The sequence below is a fragment of the Sarcophilus harrisii genome, chromosome 6 (assembly GCF_902635505.1).
Source record: "Sarcophilus harrisii chromosome 6, mSarHar1.11, whole genome shotgun sequence".
Lineage (NCBI taxonomy): Eukaryota > Metazoa > Chordata > Mammalia > Dasyuromorphia > Dasyuridae > Sarcophilus > Sarcophilus harrisii.
In genome coordinates, this window is record NC_045431.1 from 185,116,449 (window position 1) to 185,139,261 (window position 22,813).

The 22,813-nt window shown below is 38.8% G+C and overlaps 1 protein-coding gene across 2 annotated transcripts in view; it reads right to left on the reverse strand.

The window, feature by feature from the left end:
* DOK7 (docking protein 7) overlaps positions 1-22,813 on the reverse strand; it is a 119,746-nt gene that overhangs the window by 30,006 nt on the left and 66,927 nt on the right. For both annotated transcript variants that reach the window (XM_031943772.1, XM_031943773.1), the window contains exon 7: positions 15,743-16,632. In XM_031943772.1, the coding sequence (XP_031799632.1) occupies positions 15,743-16,632 (890 nt within the window). The remainder of the gene's footprint in view (positions 1-15,742; positions 16,633-22,813) is intronic.

The following is a 22,813-nucleotide window of genomic DNA, read 5'->3' on the forward strand; positions in this document are numbered from 1 at the left end:
TTCTTCATCTATAAAATGAGCTGGAGGGAAAAAATGGCAAACCATGCTAATATCTTTACTAAAGAATCCTCAAATGGGGTCACAAAGAACAGGACATAAGTGAAATGACTGAACAATATCATCAGCACCCACCTTGCAGGGGTTGTAAGTCTCAAAAGAGATAATATTTGAAAAGTATATTTATCCCTTTTCCCCCTTCACTTAGCATGACATTCTACAAATAGTAAACACTCAATAATTGTATGCTGAGCTGAATTAAACCTCACCTCTCTGAGTTTCATCTTTCCTCATCAGGCAAACTGACAGAACATCATTTAGACTACTTTCTTCAGAGAAGCACTGTAAAGATAAATGAGATAACTCCCCCTGCATATAATGTAACAGTGAAGTATTTGTAGCTATTATAAATAATACTGCTTCGAACAGCTCTTGCAAGGAAACTAGAGATTACAATATAGAAACAGCACTTGATTTGCAGCCACTCGCAGGACCTGGCTTCAAATCTTAGCATAGTCATTTCATATGTAACTTTGAGTGACTTCCTTTCTCTACAATTCAGTTCTGTTCTTTATAAAATGAGGGAATTAGACTAAATGATACCAGAAACCTCTTCTGTGGTAGATAAACATGTCATTCCTTGGATTTGAATCCAGGTCTAGGGACTCGAATCACAGAATGTTGAGGTTCCAGACCTCTGAGAACATCTAGTCTACCCTAATTATTTTACAAATGAGGGAACTGATGCCCAAAAAGGGGAAACATAGAGCTACTGCTAAAGTAAGGATTTAAATCTAGGTCCTCTAACTTGGAGTCTAATTGTTATTGCAGGTGTTTTTTTTTTCCATCACTAAGTTCCCTTTATATGTTGAGAGGTAGTATAGTTATTTTTTCCACAAAAGGAGGAGGAGGAGGAGGAGGAAGAGGAAGAGGAGGGTGAAAGAAAGGAAGATAAGAAGAAAGAAGAGAAGGAAAAAGGGGAGAAGAGAAAGAGAATAAAGGGGAGGAATAGGAAAAAAGAGGAGAGAAGAGTGAAGAGGAAAAAAGAAAAAGAAGTGGAAGAAAGAAAAAAGAGGAAGAGAAGAAGAAGAGGAGGACAAAGATGAGGAAGAGGGGAAGGATGAGGAGGAAGAGGAGGAAAGAAGAAGAAATATAAGGTGACAAAGGGGAGGAGAGAGGATGGGAGGAGAGGAAAAAAAGAGGAGAAGGAGGGGGGATAGAGGGAGAGAGAAAAAGAGAGGAGAGGAGAATTATTAATGCAAGGGAGACAGATTTTGGCATTTGAATGTAAAACTTTGTATAACAGGAATGTGTCTTCTCAGCTGCCAGTCTTCAAGGACTTAGCTGAAAACCCAGGTAACATGGGGAGATGGGCTTGTTTCCTTGCAATCAACAATTAGATCTTAGTCTGACAGCCAGCACTCAGCCAAGTTCACCATCTGTTTCATAAGCCAGACAGCCCTATAAGTAAGTACCTCTGGACTCCAAAATGAACCCTAGGTGGGGTGATGATAAGCGGGTGTTTTATGCCATCTGTATCTGTATTTGCTCTGCTTTCCTGAACTGTCTGTGTATCCAACCTCCCCTTGCCTTGGCTGCCTCTGCACAATGTCTGCTTCACTGGTTTTACAGAGCAGCTTCTCATTTCCTCAGCAGACCAGAGAAAATCTTGCAAAGACAAATGCTCCACACTTAGGAAATGGGGATCCAAATGCTATCTTTTCTGCCTTTAACCACACAAACAGCTATGTCACTTAGTTAATTAATTGAGTGGTTAATTAATGACAGCTAGAATGTATATAGCACAAATATTATATCATTTTATCTTCACAACAATCCTGGGTGCTACTAAAATTCCATTTTTGTAGACAAAAAAAACTGAGGTGAAGTGAATTTACTAGTTGTGTGACCTGATAAGGGTCTATAGCTAGATTTGGATTCAGGACTTTCTGTCTCCAGATTCAGCATTATGCCCACTGCATCACCTCTTGAATATTTTATCAACAGAGTAGCAAGGGACCTTAAAACAAAGAATATCAGATCTGGGTAAGAATTTAGAACAGAGAATGGCAGAGCCAGAAGGAACTTTAAGTGTCTTAGAATCCGAGGAGAAGAAATGCTTTGCTCAGGGTTACATAAAGAACCAAGAATGGCAGGAGCAGGATTAAACTAGTTCATCTCCTTCACAGCCCTGATTTTATAGACAAAGTCTAGAGAATGACTTTCCCATCCAGCTAGAGCAGAGCTAGCATTTGAACCCATATCTCCCTAACATCCAAATTCAATGTTCTTTCTGAATCCTCACATGCTTTACTGAAAGCCAAGAAGGTAGGACCTATAAATCAGATAGTTTTCATTTTGGGAATGGGGAAACAGAGGGAAAATGAAGCCTTATTAAAGTGAAAATAAGCATAAATAGGTATTAAGCCAACATCTGAACAATTGCACGATAGAGTAATCATATCTTTTTTAAATAGTTCAAAGAATCAAAAACTAAACATTATTGACAAATAAACAAAGAGCTATAAGCACCTATCATTTGAGGGAATTGTGCTAATCAGTGAACTCAATTTAAACTGTGCTCCCAGGGAAGACAGCAAAGCCAGGACAATTACTATCGACCAGAGCATAATCTCAGAACAAAAGCCTAAGGCTAGAGGAGAAAGGAGAGCCTCTGTCTAGAATAAAATAAAAAAATAAAATAAAATATCCCTGAGCTGCTCCTCACTTCCTTGGCAGCCCATCTCCCAGTCACTTGCCCTTTGTCCAGCAAACCACCAGAAGGGTAGTGGGGCAAACAACAGGCACTGTTGCCTCATTTCTAGCATCCCATCCAACTCAGAACTAGAAGAGACCTTCCTATATAATCTAGTGACATTGGTCTCCTTGCTTTTCTTCTCACACAACATTCTATTTCCAAGCTCTGGACATTTTCATTGACCTGCCCTCATATCTAAAGTTCAGTTCCTCTTCATATCTAAAGTTCTGTGTCCTAGCTTCCCTGGTATCCTTCAAGTCCTAGCTAAAGTCCCACTTATTGGAGAAAGCTCTTCAAGGTTCTCTTAAATGCTAGTGCTTTCCCTCTGATAATTATCTCTAAGTTATCCAGAGCATATCTTGTTTATGCCTACTTTTCATGGTTCATATTGTCTCCCTCATTAGATTATGAGCTTCTTGAGAGTAGAGATTGTCTTTAAATGTCTAAAATTTAGCACTATAGTATAGTGCCTGAGCATTTAGTGGCCGCCTAATAAATGATTGTTGACTTGACTTAAAAAAGTAAGCAAGGTTTTTGCAATAGGCAGGATTTGAGCTAAGAGTCAAAGAAAGTCAGGAAAGCTACGGACTGAAGAAAAAGGCATGGAGATGGAATTTCATGTATGAGAAACAACATGGAGAAAAGTAAAGTTGAAGGAGACCAGGAAGATAGGGAAGGGACAGGTTGTTAAGGACTTTAAAATCCAAACTGAGGATTTAATAACTGACCATAGAAATACCCAAGATCTACTGCAATTTACTGAGTAGGAGATGATATGGTCCAACTTTGGCAGCTGAGAAGAGGATATATTAGAATTAGAAGTGACTTGAGGCAGAAAAGCCAATTAAAAGGCTATTATAGAAGATTGAAGAAGGCCTGCAGCCAGGTGGAGATTGTGAAAGTGGAAAACTGAAGATGTATAAAAGAAAATGGTAAGGTAGAAACAAGACCTAGCAACAAACTAAATGGGTGGGGTGAATACAAGTGAGTTGAAAATGATACTGAGGTTGGGAGCTTGGGTAGACTGGGAAAATAGTAGTCTTCAAAAGTATCAGGAAAGTTAGAAAGGAAGGGCATTGGTGGGGAGAAGAGAAAATAAGACATATTAAGATGCCTATGAGAAATCCAGTTTGAGATGACTGAAAGGTGATGTAGGATTTCAGTTTAGGACAGAGATTAGGATATAAGTAGGCCATAGGCATGTTTTAATAATAATAATAACAACAACAATAATAAAAGACTTTATAGCTTTAAGGATTGCAAAGCACTTTACAAACATTATCTCCTTTTAGACTCACAAACAGCTCTGAGAGGTAGATGCTATTATTATCTCTATTTTACAGATGAGGAAACTAAGACAGGGAAAGGTTAAGTGTCTTGCCTAGGATTACACAGCTAATTAAGTATCTGACGCCAAATTTGAACTCAGTTCTCCCTGACTTGAGGTCTAATGTTTTATCTGCTGCAACACATAGCTGTTTACAAATAATGAGTTATACTTGAGAAGTGCCATAACACATTGTCAAGAATACATATGTATCAAGGACAAAAAGGTGAAGGTTTTCTGTAATGAAAAGCTTCAATACACAGACTACAAACAAGTGCTGTGATGGCATTGATATAATATTAAAAGAACATTTGTTGTTTAGTCATTTTCAATCCTGTCTGATTTTTCATGACCCCATCTGGCATTTTCTTGGCAAAGATACTAGAGTTGTTTGTTATTTCCTTCTCCAGCTCATTTTACAAATGAGAAAACAGGGGTAAACAGGGTTAAGTGACTTGCCCAGGATCACACAGCTAGTAAGTGTCTGAAGTCAGAATTGACTCAGATTTCCTGACTCCAGGACTGAGGCTCTATCCAAAGCCCTAAAACAACCATATGATAGCTTTTAGTACATTGGATAGCACCTTCATGGATGTTTCCCAGAAGAATGTGAACAAGAATTGAACAGAAGGTAATCCATGCACTGATGAGAACACAAATCCTCTGCTAGATTGAAGTGTCAAGAATAAGAGAAATAATATTCCTGCTGTCTTTTTTCCCTAGTCAGACACTGGGTGTACAAATGAAAATATTGTGTCTGGTTCTGGATTCCATGACACAATTATTAACAAGCCTGAATGTATCTAAAGGAGGAAAACTAGGTAAGGAGAGAGAAAACTAAAGATAATAGGAATGGTTGGCCTGGAAAATGCAAGATCTAGGCATGATAGCTGTATTCAAATATCTTAAGGGTTGTCCTACAAAAGTAGTATTCTTTTTCTTCTGAATAGCCCAGAGAGATGCAGTGGGGAAATTATGAAAAAAAAAAAAAAAAGCCAATGTCTGTTTTCTTTTATCTTCTTCCTACTGATCTTAGTTGTGCCTTCTGAAATTGTGTAGGATAATCCTAATTCCTCTTCTACTCTGCATAATACAGCATGTGAAGGAGTTTTACAAACTGTAGAGTATGTGCAGAAATAGGAATAATTATAGTGGATGCTAATGTTCTTTATACTTCTTAATAATTTACAAGTCCTATCCTTTCTGTTCTTTGTTCATTTTTGTCTTGTTTTGAATCTAGATCTCCTTGTCATGCCCCGCCTCAATCCCATTACAGACAAGCATAGAAGTTTTGACCTGCTCCATTTTTTACCTAGATCAGGTCATTCCTCCCTAGTCAACCTCCTTCAGCTGACTGACCTGAGGGCTCACACTATTTTTCCCAGACCTAGCACAGGTACCCTGGCTTCAGTTCAATTGAAACTCAGAACTCCCAGCTGAGTTCAAGCAATCCACCAATGTCAGCCTCCCCAGAAGTAGGAATTATTAGCACGTGGATGGCTCCTACAAAGCACCTTTACCTTATCTCTCATCAATCCTCAAAGCACACCTTAAAAGACATGACATCCAGGAATGGAAATCACCTAGGCCCAACACCCACTGAGAAGCAAAGAGTCATAGCACAATTCCCAGATGCAGGCCAGGCAGACCACAGTGCCCAATAAGGATCAAACCAAGACAGCAGTAAGATGACATTACTAGAAAACATCATTAAAATGAATGATCTCACACATGCTGTGGTCTAAGTGGGCCCTCGGAAGGAAGGAAGGAAGGAAGGACAAGCCAATGAGTGGTGAGCACAAATGTCTCAGAAGCTTGGGGTTTGGAGCCAAAAGAAATCTTGGGGACCACCTTGCCCAAATCCCTCATTGAAAAAATAAGACTATTGAGTCCCAGGGGTAGGAGTAACATGCCCAAGATCACACTGTTGCTTAGAATAGATCCTAAACCCCAAATGTAGGCTTCTAATATATTGCATCTGATTCCCACTGCTCATAATGATGTCAAACAAATTGGGAGGGAAATAATTAAAAGCATGGATTCAGTATAATAACTGGCTACTCGAATGCATCCAGTCTTTCCTGCCAAAAATCCTCTGCTTGAACCTAAATCTTTCCCCCTTCCCACCCAGCTACTCCCTAAAAACCAGTGTCCTGCACAACTAGAGCCCAGAAATCTAAGTAAAATCACCAAACCAATTCTTGACTTCCCTAGAAAATCTTATAGAAGACAAGGGGAAGCTTATGCCTGACCAAAAGACAAAACCAAAGGCTAGAAGTGAGATCTTCCACATCTACTCTCCAGCAACTTCCAAAGAAGAGATGAGCCTCTTGGTGATTGCAGAGGCAGCTGTTCCTTAAGGACAGAGACACCTGGAAGGCTCAAGTGACTGTTTCATTCCAATTCTAATCAGAAAAATCATAGTTCCCATTTCTAAAGCTCTTCCAGATTTACCAAGTGCTGTTTTTACTTCTGACCCAATGAGGTCAGCAAGTAGGTCAAGGATTTTATCCCCATTTTACGTATTAAAAAACTAGAGCTCTGGGCAGGAAAGTGCTTTTCATTCAAAGCCCAACAGAAAAGTTTCTTGTCTCCAAATCAAGTGTTCTTTCCTCTATGCAGAATGATGACCTTTATTTTCAGTAAAACATCGGTAATATCATGCCTACCCTTCATTTAAAATAATTTTCAAAGTTTTCCCTCTCCCTTTGATGAGATCTCACATTCCCAATTTAAGATTAGAACTGTTTCATTTCTAAATCACAAATAAGTATTGAAAGAGATGAGTTATGTCTCCAATAGAAATGAGGACAAACCTTTAACTAGAGCCTTGTTATTACAGATAATTAAATGTTGAAGAAAGCCCCCAAAAGATTAAAAACCCAGTGGCTCCAACAGCTGACAGACATTGAGGCCAGGAATCCGGCAGAAGCCAAGATAAAAGCCGCTCTAGTTCCGAAGAAGAAAGCCAATTTTCATGAAAGTTCAGGGCTCCCAGACCTTAGTCACTGGATATATCTGCTGGAAAGTTATTTTTCAGGGTTTAGGACAATTTTTTAAAAACATAAGAGAACCTTCCTGACTGATTATTATCACATTCCATGTCCTGGACAGTAGACTTCTTGTTGATATAACTACTTTCAGCCCTTAGAAGGGCTTTTAGAAAACCCAAGATAAGCCCTGTTTTTCCAGAAATTAGAAATCTACTCCTTAGAAATCTAGATTTCTGAACCTGGTGCTTCTTGATTCTCAATGAACCAATACTGGTGACCAGGCCCCAGGTTGTCTAGGAGATACTGCTAAGAGCTTTTTTTTTTTTTTAAGTTCCATTATAAAGCTGTTTGAGATAGATTCACAGTGAGAACCTAGACTTGTTATGGTGATGCTCTCCAGGCCTGATATGGTATTTTAATTATATAAGTACTTTAAAAATAAGTACTTCTCTAAGTAGCACTGTTTGAACTAATTAGGTTATTTTTATTTTAAATAAGTGATGATTGAAAGTACATTTTGGATTATAGGATTTAGAGGAAGAAGGCACTAAAATAATGTAATCTAACCATCTACTTTTACAGGTGAGGAAACTGAGACCTTGAGAGGGGAAGGAATGTATTCAAGGTTACACATTTGATAAGTATGTGTGCTGTGCAAGATGAATGCTTAAGCAAAAGGGAGAGTGAGGAAGGATGGGATAAGGATCAGAGAAGGCATATGGAAAAGACCCATGTGCCATGATTTACATTTCCATAGTCCTTTGTGATTATTAGCTATTTTTATATCCATTATGTCATTTGATCACCTGACAAATATGTAATGGGAATATTGTCATCCTCGTTTTTACTCAGGGAAGAAGGAGTTTATTTCCAGGGTCACATAGCTGATAAGTTGTTGAGCTAGGACTTGTACCTGGGTTTTCTGGCTCCAAGTCTTGTGTTATTTCCTCTGCCAGGACAAACAGTAAGGAAATCTTGGCTGTACATTCCAGTTCTGAAAGGACCTTCAACATTCTCTTCTCAACATATGGTTTTCATTCTTAAGACATAAAGACTTCTAACTACAAAGAAGGGTATTGATGCAGCCAAACTATACTGGGAAATATAAAAATTTCCCTCTTAAAAGGAACATCATACTAAGAGATAAAGACAGACAGACCCTCTAAAAACTACTAAAATCTTCCTCTGGTGCCCCCCTAGTCGGGTGGAACCATGTTAAGTGGAAAACAGAATCTGCTGAGTCCTGCCAAGCTGAAGAGACTTTAAACAAAAATGATGGACTGTGTCTGTCTTCAGAGGACCAGGGAATGAATTTTTTTCTACCACAGAAATTCATAAAACTGGCTACATATGTATATGGCATGTGTGTCCTCTACTAAGCTGTGGAAGACAGATGAACAAACAGGGGTCCAAGTCCAACACTCTATAATGACCCCAACAAGTAGTCATTGACTCTGTTTGGAGATATCCCATGATAAGGAACTCATCACTCTACTTGTAAAGGAAATATTCATACTTTGATGTATAAGAATAGTAAGAATTCTAAGATTCCTCAGGATGTTCCAATGAAAAATATCATTTGAAAAGATTAAAGAAATGAATGATGTAGATAAGTGTCTTCTCCCTCTCGATTTCTAAAGATATTTCATGATGACCTTAGCCTGAAGGCTGGCTGGAAAGGTCTTATTTCATCACTTTCAGTTCTTCCTCCCTATTCTTGGAAGTGTCCAGGAATGAAAGTGAATATATCCTAAACAGCCCAAATAAAGTCTGGATTGTGTGGTGAAAGCATTGAGACAATGCAAAACCCTAGCAGGGGTCAGTTTGGCTATGCAGTAGCACATTCTCCTCCCTTCCCGGTAACTGCAGCATCTCAGAGCTGGAAAAGACTTCAGAATACATCTGTTCTAGCTCCCTCCATAGCTTACCAAACAAGGTGGTCATCCAGCCTCTAGTTCAAGATTTCTAGAGCCCCTGAATACACCACCTCTCACTCTATGTCAAGGCAACCCATTCCAATTTTTGGAACAGTTCTTTATGTCAGGCAATCCTCCTTATACTGATCCAAAATATGACTAAATAATAGTTCTTATTTTCTTTCAGAACTATCATATAAATCTAATGAAGTTAGTGACATATTTGCAAGCAGAAAAACAGAGTGTGAATCCCAACTCTGCTCCTTACTCTTTGTGTGACCTTGAAGAAACGACTTTATCTTTCTAAAATGAAAAGGTAAATTAGATTATCTCTTAACATCTTTCAGTGTTCCCTAAATCTGCTCCATGATCCTAGGTCTGATAGTTAGCTTGACTTAGTGGCTAAAGGACCCTTTCTGTCTGCAGTCCTATGACACATACTAACTTTGTGACCATAATCAATTTATTTAATATTGGGGAGTCACAGGTAACTCTCTAAGACTGTATGTTATTCTTGTGCAGCAAAATAAATGTATGGATATGTATACATATATTGTTTTTAACATATACTTTAACATAAAAAAGACTGTATGTTATAAATAAATTGCTGATATGGATCAATAAAAGAAGTTTGCATGTTAAAGAGTTCCCCCAAAGAGATAAAATCACATATCTGGACCAAAATGGAGGAGGAATGGAGGAAAGGGAAGAAAGAGACAGTGGGGAGAGAAAAGTAGCGATGGAGGGAGGGAGGAAGAGAAAAGGAAAAAGGAGAAGGGAGGGAGGGAGGGAGAGAGAGAAAGAGAGAGAGAGAAAAATTTTTTTATCTACTCTTTCTTCCACATGATAGCGCTTTATTTGGTATTTGAATAATATCATCTGTCCTTCATATCCAGAATCAACATTCTTAGTTCACTTATATATTCTTAAGAAAATAGTTTCTAATCTCATCATTCTGGTTGCAATCCAGCTTGTCAGTTTCCCTCCCAAAATGTGGTATCTAGAATCAAATATAATAATCTAGTTATGATCTGACCAACGGAAAAGATCATTGATCTATTACCTTCACTTAAAAAACTAGATATCTGTTATGACAGCCTAAGTTCTTTCACTTTTTTAGTTGCTGGCTCATAAGGTATGTGGGTTCATATTTAGTTGGTAACTCACATTGTCTATTAGTTCATAATTGGTTGTTAACTTATATTAGGCTTCCAATCCAATAAAGCCCTCATGCATCTCTTTTTCACAAGCCTTATGATACTTCTAGCTATGTCTGAATCATTTTGTTGGTTTGATTTTTTTTATCAAAGTGCAAGACTCTAAAGAGCACTTTAGAAATTTTAACTTAGCAATCCTTAATTCCTCTTCACTTTCCTTTGAGGTATATATATATAATATACACATATAATATATATATATATATATGTCTGTGTGTGTGTGTGTGTTTAATATCTTGATGTCCTGGATCTCTCACAGGCTCTTGGGGACACTGAAAAGATCCAATAAGGATGAAATTGAAGAGTTATTATGTATGACTTAGAGGTGGAAACAACAAGCTAACTATCACCACCAAGGCTGCAACTGGAGATAATTATGTATGTTATTATAGATTTATATATCATCCATTTTCCAGAGACACCAAGAGATCTCGATTCCCTAGATTAGTCATCAGGCTTTCATCCTTGGCCTTCTGTACAACAATGTCACAAGTAGTGGTCTTACAGACCCAAAACATAGAGAAAAAAAGACAGGAACAATAAAAGCATCAGACAGACCCAGGTTCTGTGGTATCACCTCTAAGCATGTGCAGATGTCACTGAGATTCTCCTCACATGCCTGAGGGCCAAAGTACATGAAATCAAGTTAGTGGATGCAACTAAGAGAGCAAAGGGCTTTTTTGTAAGTGAGAGTAAAAGTTGTTAGTCTTTATAAGATTATAAATTTTAAAGTAAGAAGGCTTCACGTCCCTGCTCTGCTGCTTTGGCCCTGTATGAAAGTCATTTTGTCTCTCTGAGCTTATTTCCCCATCTATCAAATTGAGAGAACAGATGATGATCACTAAGGTCTGTTCTAACTGTAAAAGCTTATGATCCTCTAACCTGCTTGAGATACCAGAAGCCTGTTAAATCATGGAATAGAGGGGCTTCCCTTTACCAAAAGAATATATCTGGAAGAAATGTCCTATTCATATTCCTCTTAAGCTGATACCATCTTGTTCTTTTATACCAATCCAGCACCAATAAGACCCTATCCTAGAACCTTGCAGTTGGAAGAAACTTCTAAGATAACTATCTTTGGATACATGAGATCACCAAACAGAAGGGGGATAAGGTTTATTCTACATAATCCCAGAGGGCAGAGCTAAGGAATGAGTTGGGGGGAGAGACAGGTAATATCTCACCATAAGGAAAGACTTCCTGACAACAGAAATGGATTGTCTCATTAGGGAGTAAGCTCCCTGTCATTGACTGAAGAGATACCAGCCAGAGGATGAGCCAGGGACATTCTGGAGAAAGTTTCTACATCAGGGAGGGGATTGAACTGGATGATTCTCCAGGTCCTTTCCAACAGGAGATTCTATGATTCTGCATCATGTAGACAAAGCTCCCACATAATAAAGAGATACCCACTATAATATATATCCCCTATGACAGATGCATAAGCACCATTTGATTTTTTGTGGCCTGAAGTGTGTGATCCAATTAACCTCAAACCATATCTCATTCTTGCCATCCTTCCAAGGCTTCCATGGATATCTCTATCTAGCCCCAGAAATTCCCAGCTTCCATTTAAAGAAAAAATTCAAGAACTGTCCAGCACCACATCAGAAACTCCAAATAAGGATCAGTGATACTGACAGCCAGCTTATTCTCCTATAAGCATAGACAAAAACACATATACATACATACATACACATGAACACACACATACACACACACACACACACTCACCCAGAGACAGAATTAAAAGATTGTTAGGGCAATAAAATCTTCAAGGCAGCAGTCCAGCAATCAACCTAATTTCCCCTCATTGTTGAAAACTGCCAAAGGGCTCAGTCTCAGTAAAAAAGAATTTCATGCTGACACCGGTGAGGGAACAGGCAGTAGGGCAGCCCAGGCTTGATTCATTTGTCTCCATTAACAAGACCATTCCCTGCACACTCAGAGCCATCTCTGCAAAACTTTGCTCTGTTATTGCCCATAGAATATAAGATGAATATGCCCTTGGATCCTGGATTGTACCCAGTTTCCAATGCCAAATGCCAATTTTCAGGAAGGCATTTCAGATACACTCACATTACCGGAATATTGGGAAAGGGGTTGGGGAAGGACATTGGCCAAATGGAAATGGACAAGATGGTAGGAAAAGAGAAATTTTTATTTCCAAACTAAGAAGGTATTACAAACAATGGATGATTAAAAAAAATAAAAATAGCATCAAAATGTCACCTGACAATAAAGTTACAGAATAAAATATATACACATAAAGCTACTTTATCCCAAACCGAGGCGTGGAGAGAGGGTAGCAATACACCTGAAAGGGTACAAAACAAAAAGTGATCATGGTTCCCAACAGGAGATGTCTGATGGTGTGTATGGGACACTTAGCTAACACCCTTCACTGGTGCATTTGAAATCTCAGAGTGAAAATTATTAAAATTATGCAAAGAAACTCACACTCCATGCAGTTCATCAAGAAAATTCTCTGCAGAATGGCAGAGTTAGGCTAGAAGACGAAAAGATTGGAAGGATTGAGGTGCCCTGATCTTTCATCTCTGATGCTGATCCTATCTTCCAAAAGTTCTTGGATTCTTAATCAAGGTACTCCCCTGAGAAGGCATGTCCTGGCCATCTCCATTCTGAATGTGATGCCCTGTATCCTAACAGCCATTCTTCCCAGTCCAAAGTCAGAAGATGAGAGTCCATCTGGATCTTCAGCTATACTACATGTTCTCAAACTGTGTAATGTAACTCATTTGGACCTTATGATCCTCTTACCACCTGCCAAAACACACTTCCCATCACTGCCTTGCAAGAAACTTCAAACAAGCAAAAATTTAGTCAACCATAGAGACCAGCCTGCTAGTTGTACAGAACCAGATTCTGGACTTAGACAATTCCCAAGGGTCCTTTTTTACTACTTCTATTCCACTAAGGAACACAGACTGATAATCTATCCTAATGCAATAATAAAAAGCAACCCCCTTCTCCCCCCCCAAAAAAAAAATCCCACTGATAAAGATCACTAAATTCAAAAGCTGAATAAGTCTCATTGTCACTCATTCGGATCACTGTACAAGACCCAAAGTGCAAAAATAATGAGCTTCAGCATTTTCCATATAAAGGATTTCTGGAAACTGCATGGCTGAGGCCAGAGGAGACAGAAGACATGGAAAGCACTGTGGAAATCCCTGAGATTGAAGCTGCCCAAAGGATGCTCTATCTCTTCCTCGAACATCACCCACTCATGGTATCATGAAGGCAAAATGAAAAAAAGAAGATAATAACATGGGTCACTTGCTACCAGGAGATCCTCACCACCATCTCAGAATGAAATATAGAGAAAGAACCAGGAAATGGGGCCCTTTGTTAACAAGCTCCCCATCTCCTTCCTATTTATGGGTCTCTTAAATGCTCCCTTAGAGACTTCAGCTTCTCAGAAGGTCACACCTAGAAGCCATTTTCATTCCTAGATCAAAGTAACCTCTTGAGTTATTCTTTGATCAAATAACATCTCTTTCAGGAGACTGATTTTAGTTTATAATATGAACATTTAAGAAAACTATTCATTCTACTCAGGAGATTGAGAAAAGCAGATGAGGAAAGTGATTCAGGAAGAGCCTCTCAGAATCCTCAGAATTTCACTATATCCCATGACCATATTGCAAGAATCATTTAAGCTAATTCTCATAACAGAAACAGATTACCTCCAGTGGGACCCCTGCTACTTCTGCATCCTTAACAAATTAAAATCAATTGCAGTGTTTTAACTTAAACCTTTCAAAAAGTTTGCTGAAAATCTAGAAGAAATATGTGTTTAAGAGCTCCATTAAACAAGGGATTGGTGGGAGAGAGGCAGTGAGGGAGAAATCTCTTAATGATTTTTTTAAAAGATTTCCATTTCAGATTCACAATTCCAGAATCTGGGTCTAAAATCTATGGCCTAATTTGTTCTCTATGGTGTAGTTGAAAAAAAACATCCCCTGGGGGCAGCTAGATGATGCAATGCATCATCTAGGGCACCAGCCCTAGAGTCAAGAGGATTTGAGTTCAAATCAAGCCTCAGCCACTTAACATTTACTAGCTGTGTAACCCTGGGCAAATCATTTAACTCCAATTGCCTCTCAAAAAAAAAGAAAGAAAAAAAGGAAAGAAAAAAATCACATTGTGTGACTTTGACCCATTACCAGCTAGATCTTTGGATTCTTTATGTATAAAATTTGAGGACTAGATGCAGAGATACCTTCTCACTATGTTCTAGACTCTAAGGCCCTTCTAGTTCTAAGTAGTCTAAGTCAGATCCATCTCATGTTACTAAAAAATGGCATATTGAACACAGAGGGGATAGAAATGGCATTATCTGTCTCTTAACTCATCACTGTTTACAAATACAGAACTCTGTTTCCAAAATCCTAAGGCAGAGAGATAAAGTACATGCAAAACACAAGAGGAGCAGGACCAAGAAAAGCCAAACTAAATCTTCTATCTCAGTTTGGGTTTCCACCATCCTTGCCTCAGTCTCTTTTTTTGTCCTGTATAGGCTGAAAATACTGGCTTAAAGAAAGTTTACTATGGTGAAAAAAGAAAAAAATACATTGGCTTTAACACAGGAGTCCTGGCTTTGATTTGAGTTTCTCAGCTCTACCATTTAACAACTGTGTGATCTTCAGCATAAGCCACTTGACTTCTGTCTACCTCAGTCTTCCCATCTGAATAAATAGGGATATCAGTTAAATCACCTATCTCACAGCACTGTTGCAAGGGACAGACTTGATAAATTATGAAGCCCTATAGAAAATGGGAGCTATTTGGTGTGAATATCTCAATGACAAAGCCACTCCCATCTTCTATATTCTGAAACTCTCACAAAGAGGCAGTTAGGAGGAAATGAGATAATGAATTCTAAGACAAAGGACATGGACTTGATTCCTGGTTCTGCCACTCACTGCCTGTGAACATTTGGGTAAGTGTAGTACAATCCCCATTCCTGTTTCCCCATATGACATGAGATTAAGATGATCCCTAACGACTCTTCCAGGTCTAAAATTCTGGGATCTTTGGATCTAATCTATGTTTCTGGGTGGCCCTCACATTCCTGCTCAAGCAACAAATCCTCAAGCTGAGATTCTTCTCACTAAATACAAGCCTTTCCTCCCTTCCTGCGGCTTCCTCTTATCAAAAGCATGTTTAAACACTGAGGAAGTGTTCTCTCCACCCACCTGGTCTCTTCTCCAGAAGAAAAAAACAAACTACCTTCATCTTGAAGGCTAAATGACCCCAGGGTTAGTAGCCCATCATTTAAAAGTCCTCCCTGTGCCTTACCTTCAAGGCCCGAGTTTCTCTCTGGTGGGGGATTTGGTCATTTATCCCTCACTTTCTAAGCTAATTTACACAAAAAGGATGGATAGGATGCTTCCCCAATGGGACCAGGGTCCATCGCTTTTGCTGCATCCTCAATAAATTGAAATCAATGACGTCACTTTAGCTCAAGTCGGGCCTGGGTTAGCTTCCGCTCAGGGATGGGTATTTACCTTGAGTCCACCACAGACTGGACATGATGTAAAGAAAGCTCTTGGAGCCCCGGGGCGGGGGCTACACATTTCACAAGGCTCAGCAGACACTCCACTAGGTGAAAGCGACTCACTACTTTGGGATTCTAACACCTGTCCTGGAGCTTTGATTCCTGACCACCTGGAAAGAAAATCTGCATAAGTTTCATCACCCAAGTCTTTGGTGCCTTCGGCGAGGGAGGTGCCGGGCCCCCCCGAGTCTTGGTCAGGCTCAGAGGCAGCTCCTGCCTCCGAGAGGGGGGCTGCTGCTGCTGCTGCTGCTGCTGCTTTGGGGTCACTGGCCTGTTGAGGGCCTGGGGCCTGGTCCTTGGGTCCTGGGGAATCGGCAGCCCCGCTGTGCTGAGCGTCCTTAGCAGCCGCTTGTAATACACTCCTGGGTGTGTCGTAGAGATGTCGGAAAGAGCTGGGAACCTGATACTCCGGCCCCCTGTGGGGCTCACTGGGCTGGCAGGTGCACAAGCTCTGTTCCGAAGCAAAGTTCAACGGCAAGCTGAGCAGGGAACCAAACTCGTCGCCGCGGCAGATGTCCAGGCTCCCGGCATAGGAAGAGAAGCTGCCGGAGTAGGAGGAGTGACTCCCGGTGGCGATTCCGCTGTCCGAAGAGCTCTGGCGCCCGATGTCTTGGAGCTGCCGCGGCTGCAGAGGCTTGGGCGGAGGCTTGGCGGAGCCGTAGGTCGCCTCCCCGTGTGCCCTGTCTTCCCCGAGGTGGAGAGACTTGGCGGCCGGCAGCCCGTGGCTCTCCTGGGAGGTGCCGGCGGAGGACTGCTCGGGCCAGAGGGTGAGGCGGCTCCCGGCGCTGGCGTCCGAGTGGCTCGCGTCCGAGGAGGAGCTGGACAGACTCCTGTCATCTCCTGAAACGAGAGCGGAGAACAGTCAGCGAGGTGCCGCGAGTGCTCAAGGGAAAGGACAGCTGACGGTGACCCCCAGCTTTGAAGGAGAAGGAAAATGAAGATGACGTGGGAGGACGGCTGGGATTGGACGGGCGGGGGGGAGTGCGGTAAAAATTCAGGAGGGCTTGGTCTGAGGCGAAAAGTGGTACGTGCCCGTGACCATGGCTGGGTCTGAATTCAGGAAGAGCAGTCTCCTTGATTACAAGCCCAGCGCTCTATCCATCCATCCTACCACCAAGCTGCCACTTCTAAGAGTTATTCGGAAAAGGGTTGTCTAGAAAAGCTAGGCATTGGAACTTAACATCTGGGTTCTCCATTCCCAAGTCCAGAATTCGTTGTGTTCTGTCTACTGTTTACAGAGTGAATCCAAATTTCTCAATGTAGTATTTGAGACTTCCTTCATTTCATTTATCCAACATCATTTCCCTGCTCTCTACAAAACACAAGTCCACAACAAGAAGCTTCCTTCTTTATTACTTTCAATGATTCCCAAGCTGCTCACTGCCATAAAAATACATCTTTAATGCCAGCCTCTGCCTCTTCCCCATGATGGTAGAGCTTAAAAAGTGCCCCTTCCCATTTTACAGGTGAGGAAACTGAGGACCAGAGAAATTACAAAGCTTGCCCAAGGTCCTAAAATACCAGATGGTATTCAAACTCAGTTTCTTTCTTTTTTTTTTTTTTTAATTTAATAGCCTTTTATTTACAGGTTATATGCATGGGTAACTTTACAGCATTAACAACTGCCAAACCTCTTGTTCCAATTTTTCACCTCTTACCCCTCCACCCCCTCCCCTAGATGGCAGGATGACCAGTAGATGTTAAATACATTAAAATATAAATTAGATACACAATAAGTATACATGACCAAAACGTTATTTTCCTGTACAAAAAGAATCAGACTCTGAAATATTGTACAATTAGCTTGTGAAGGAAATCAAAAATGTAGGTGGGCATAAATATAGGGATTGGGAATTCAATGTAATGGTCTTTAGTCATCTCCCAGAGTTCTTTCTCTGGGCGTAGCTGGTTCAGTTCATTACTGCTCCATTGGAAATGATTTGGTTGATCTCGTTGCTGAGGATGGCCAGGTCCATCAGAACTGCTCATCATATAGTATTGTCAAACTCAGTTTCTTAATCAACTACTCATTTGGCAAGGTGTGTACCAAGAATACAGAAATCTTTTTTCACCAAACCAAAATGCCTGTTCTATGAACTTTTTTTTCTGAGGCAATTGGGATTAAGTGACTTGCCCATGATCATACAGCTAGGAAGTGTTAAGTGTCTGAGACCAGATCTGAACTCAGGTCCTCCTGATTTCAGGGCTGGTGTTCTACCTACTGTGCCACCTAACTGCTCCTGTTCTATGAACTCTTATGACATTTATGATCCACAACATATAATTTAGTATTCAATGATATAATACTATAAATATAATAGCTTATATATAAATATAATAATAATAACAATAGCTTATATTTATATATATATATATATATATATATATTACTATGATAAAGCATTGTCATATATCGTATCTTGTTTGACCTTCACAACAACAATTCTGTGAGATAGGGAGGATAAGTATTATTATTCCATTTTATAGATTTTGAAACTGAGGTGCAGAAAGGGGAAATGGCTTGGTCAATGTCACACAGCCAACTAGTAAGAGGCAGAATCAGGGTTTCAATCAGATCTCCTGACACCAACATCAGTGCTCTTTATTTTACCCCATGATTTATTATATTATAATATAATATATTAATATGATTATATATTATATAATCTGCAAATGTGTGTAATCTTCCCTATTAAATTTTAAACTTCATGATAGCTTGTTGGTGGAATTGTGAAAACATCCAGCCGTTCTGGAGAGCAATTTGGAACTATGCTTAAAAAGTTATCAAACTGTGCATACCCTTTGATCCAGCAGTGTTACTACTGGGCTTATATCCCAAAGAGATTTCAAAGAAGGGAAAGGGGCCTGTATGTGCAAGAATGTTTGTGGCAGCCCTCTTTGTAGTGGCCAGAAACTGGAAACTGAGTGGATGTCAATCAGCTGGAGAATGGCTGAATAAATTGTGGTATATGAATATTATGGAATATTATTGTTCTGTAAGAAATGACCAGCGGGATGATTTCAGAAAGGCCTGGAGAGACCTACATGAACGGATGCTGAGTGAAATGAGGAGGCCCAGGAGATCATTATATTCTTCAACAACAATACTATATGATGATCATTTCTGATGAACGTGCCCATCTTCAACAATGAGATGAACCAAATCAGTTCCGATAGAGCAGTAATGAATTGAACCAGCTACGCCCAGTGAAAGAACTCTGGGAGATGACTATGAACCACTACACAGAATTTCCAATCCCTCTATTTTTGTCCGCCTGCATTTTTTATTTCCTTCACAGGCTAATTGTACACTATTTCAAAGTCCGACTCTTTTTATACAGCAAAATAACTGTTAGGACATGTATACTTATATTGTATTTAATTTATACTTTAACATATTTAACATGTATTGGTCAACCTGCCATTGGGGGGAGGGAATGGGGGGAAGGAGGGGAAAAATTGGAACAAAAAGTTTGGCAATTGTCAGTGCTGTAAACTTACCCATGCATATAACTTGTAAATAAAAAGCTATAATAAAAAAATATTTATCAAAAAATAAAAATAAAAATAAACTTCATGATAGCAAAGATTGTGTCTTATGACTACTTTTCAACTGCATTAGGCCTATCTCAGAGTTCTTCATGTGAATATATTATGAATCTTTGCTGAAATGCATTTTCTTGAGTATAAATCTGGTCATGGTGGAAGAATGAAAGTGTCTTGTGTCTTGCAAAGAATGTGTCTTACACTTCTCTTGCATCACTTCCCTAATCTTTCTTGCTGGGGCTAGCACAATGCTTTACACACAGTGAACCGTCTTTTTAAAGGCTGTAGTACCAATTGGTGAATTTCTATTTTGGAATATATATGTCACAAACAAGGAGGAACTGGGTGCTAAGATGGAAATAATGGAATCGGGGGAAAGTAACTATTTCATTTAGAGTTGTGATAGAAAAAAGTAAAAGTAGGGAAAATATGATGTGTACCTCAGATTTAAAAAAAAACGTTTTGAAGGTTCAGAAAAAGATTAAATATGATCTAATAGGCAATAATGCTATAGAAGAAATCAGTCCAGGAGATTGGAAGGCTTCCAAGGATAATACTCTGAAGACACAAAGAAAGACAATTTCAATGAGGAAGAAACAAGGGAGTTGTCTAAAGATAGAAATGTGGATGCACAAGGAACTCATTCACCCACAAAAACTTTTAAAAGGCATACTTATAAATGGAAGTAAGAGAAGGAAATGGATGATGAGTATAAAGCATGGCATGAAACAGTAAAAAAAATGGTGTTAGTGGCCCTAAAGCACTGAATAAGCTGAAACCATCAAGAACAACAAAAGGGTTAAGGGCTGCTTTTTGGTTATGCTACTGCTGCTGATGGTGGTGGCACTAGGAAAAAGAGGAACACAAAGGTTTATGACTTTTGCTCACAAAGGAAAAGACAGTGATAACTAATTAGGAAAAGGAAATGATGCTGCTCAATTCTTCTTCTGCTTTTCTATTTTCTGCCAAGAAGAATCATCTTTGAACTAGAAAAGATAAAACAAAAATGGCTACTAGAAAGTCAGTACCCAAGTTAAGTAAGGAGACAGTGAAAGAATACCTCATTGATGAGTTCAAAGTCCCAGGCTCAGAGAACTTAAAAAACCAAACCTGACAGAAGTGATTGCTAAGCTACAGTTAACGATTTGTGAGAAAGAATGGAAGCAATACTATAGGATAAGATAATGTGGTCTGAATTTTCAAAAGAGAAGAGAGACAAACTAAAAGCCAGTGGGTTTGACTATAATTCGTAATATACCATGAAAGGAATAGTTAGATTGTAAAATTAGATTGTAAACTCCTTGAGGACAGGGACTATCTTTTTCCTGTTCTGTATGTAATAATATTTACTGATTGATTGTTAGTAAACATCTAGAGAAGGAAGCCATGACCATAAAGGGCTAGCATGGTTTTCTTAAGATCAATTAATGTCAGATTAATTTTAATTCTTTTTTAAATCAGAATACAAGACTGATCAATCAGAAGAGTTCCACAGATCCAGTTTACCAACATTTTAGTAAAACATGTGACACACTTCCTCAAGCTATTCTTATACAAAGGAAGTCAAGATTTGAGCTACATGATAGAACAGTTAGATGGATTTAGAATTCTTGAGTGATTAGGCCTAAAAGTAGACAATGATCTTATAACTTTACCATGAAAGGATTATCTCTCTAGTGGAATGCCCCAAAGATTTGTCCCAGGCATTATGTTACATTATCATTTTACTTTAAGTAATTTCCATAAAAATATAGGGACTTATTATGAAGATAACACAAATGTAAAAAGGATAAACATTATAGGATCCCCAAAGATCTCAACAGACTAAAGCATGGCCAAATCTAGTAAGATGAAATCTAATAGATATATGTATAAAGTATTACATTTGGGTTCTAATATTAATTTTACAACATGAAAACATGACAAGGTAGTAGTTTGCCTGAGAAAGGTCAGGTAATCTCAGAGGATTATAAATTGATCACAAGACTACAAAGTGATAAGGTAGACAAAGGATGCTAATGTAATCCTGGGTATTATTTAAGGAGGCAGAAGTGTCCAAGACAAGGATCATATTTTGAGTACCGTATTCAGTTCTAGACACTATTTTACCAAGAAACATTGATAAGATTGAGACCGTACAGAAGAAAATAATCAAGATGGTGAAAGATTTTGAGATAATGCTGTTATCAATCAACAAGCATTTATTAAATACTGAGGGTCAGGTACTGTGTTAAGCACTAAAGATGGGGGAAAAAAAACATTAAAAAATGATGCAGTCTCTGCTGTCTCTTAGGAGAAACAATGTGATGCATGGTTGTAGGTGAAGATAATTTTCATTGGAAAGGGACCAAAAGGCAAAATAAGCAAAGGAGTCTGAAAAAGCAGACAGGTGAAAGGAAAACCAAAAGAAAACAGTATTTTGGAAGCCCAAAGAGAAGTATTCAGGAGAAGAAGGTGGTCAACACTATCAAAAGTTGCAGAAATGGTTAGAAAGATATAAAGATTCATTTGACATTTAGTCATTTAATAGGAATACAAGAATTATCTTCAAAGAGCTAAAATCATATCAAATGAAGGATGAAATTCAGAAAGCAGAACTAGGAGAAATAGGTAGACAATGAAAAGAGGAAGACTTTGACTAAATTTAAGGGGAAAATTTCCTAACCTTTTGGACCACCCAAAAATATAAAGGGCTGCCTTGGGAGGTAGGCTTCTCACTCTGATGTGTGGGGATAGGGGCAAAAAAGATGGCAGACTACTCATTGGGATATTGTAAAAAAGAATTTTTTTCAGGTATTAGTTGGACTAGGTGGTTTTTTTTTTTTTTAGTTTGAGATTTTGTTATTTTAAAAACATTTGATTTTTAAAATTGATAAATTCAACTAATTAATAATTAGTTAAAGAAAAAGGATTTTACTCTATTTCTGTATTATAAATCTAAAGCAGAATTTCTTAACCTTTTTTGTGTCATGGACCACTTTGGCAATCTCATAAAGTCTACTGATCTCTTCTTAAAATCATGCTTTAGATAAATAAAATGAAATATACAGGACTACAAAGGAAACCTATTCTATTAAATAGTTGTCGAGATATTTTAAGAAATAAATTAATGGAACCTGGGTTAAGAACTTCTGATCTTCAATTGTGATGGACTTGGCTCTTTTCAACAATGTGGTAATTCAAGACAATTACAAATTACTTGAAATGGAAAGTGCCATTTGCATCCAGAGAGAAAACTATGGAGACTGAATATGAATTGAAGCATAGCATTTTTTGTTTGCTTGCTTGCTCATTCTTGTGATTTTTTTCCCTTTTGGTCATATTTTTCTTGCATGTGACAAATATGAAAATATGTTTAAAAGAATAGCATATATTTAACCTCTATCAGACTGTTTGCTATATTGGAGATGGGAGAAATAAGAAAAAGAGGGAGAAAAATCTGGAAGACAAAGTTTTTTTTATGTTAAACATGTTA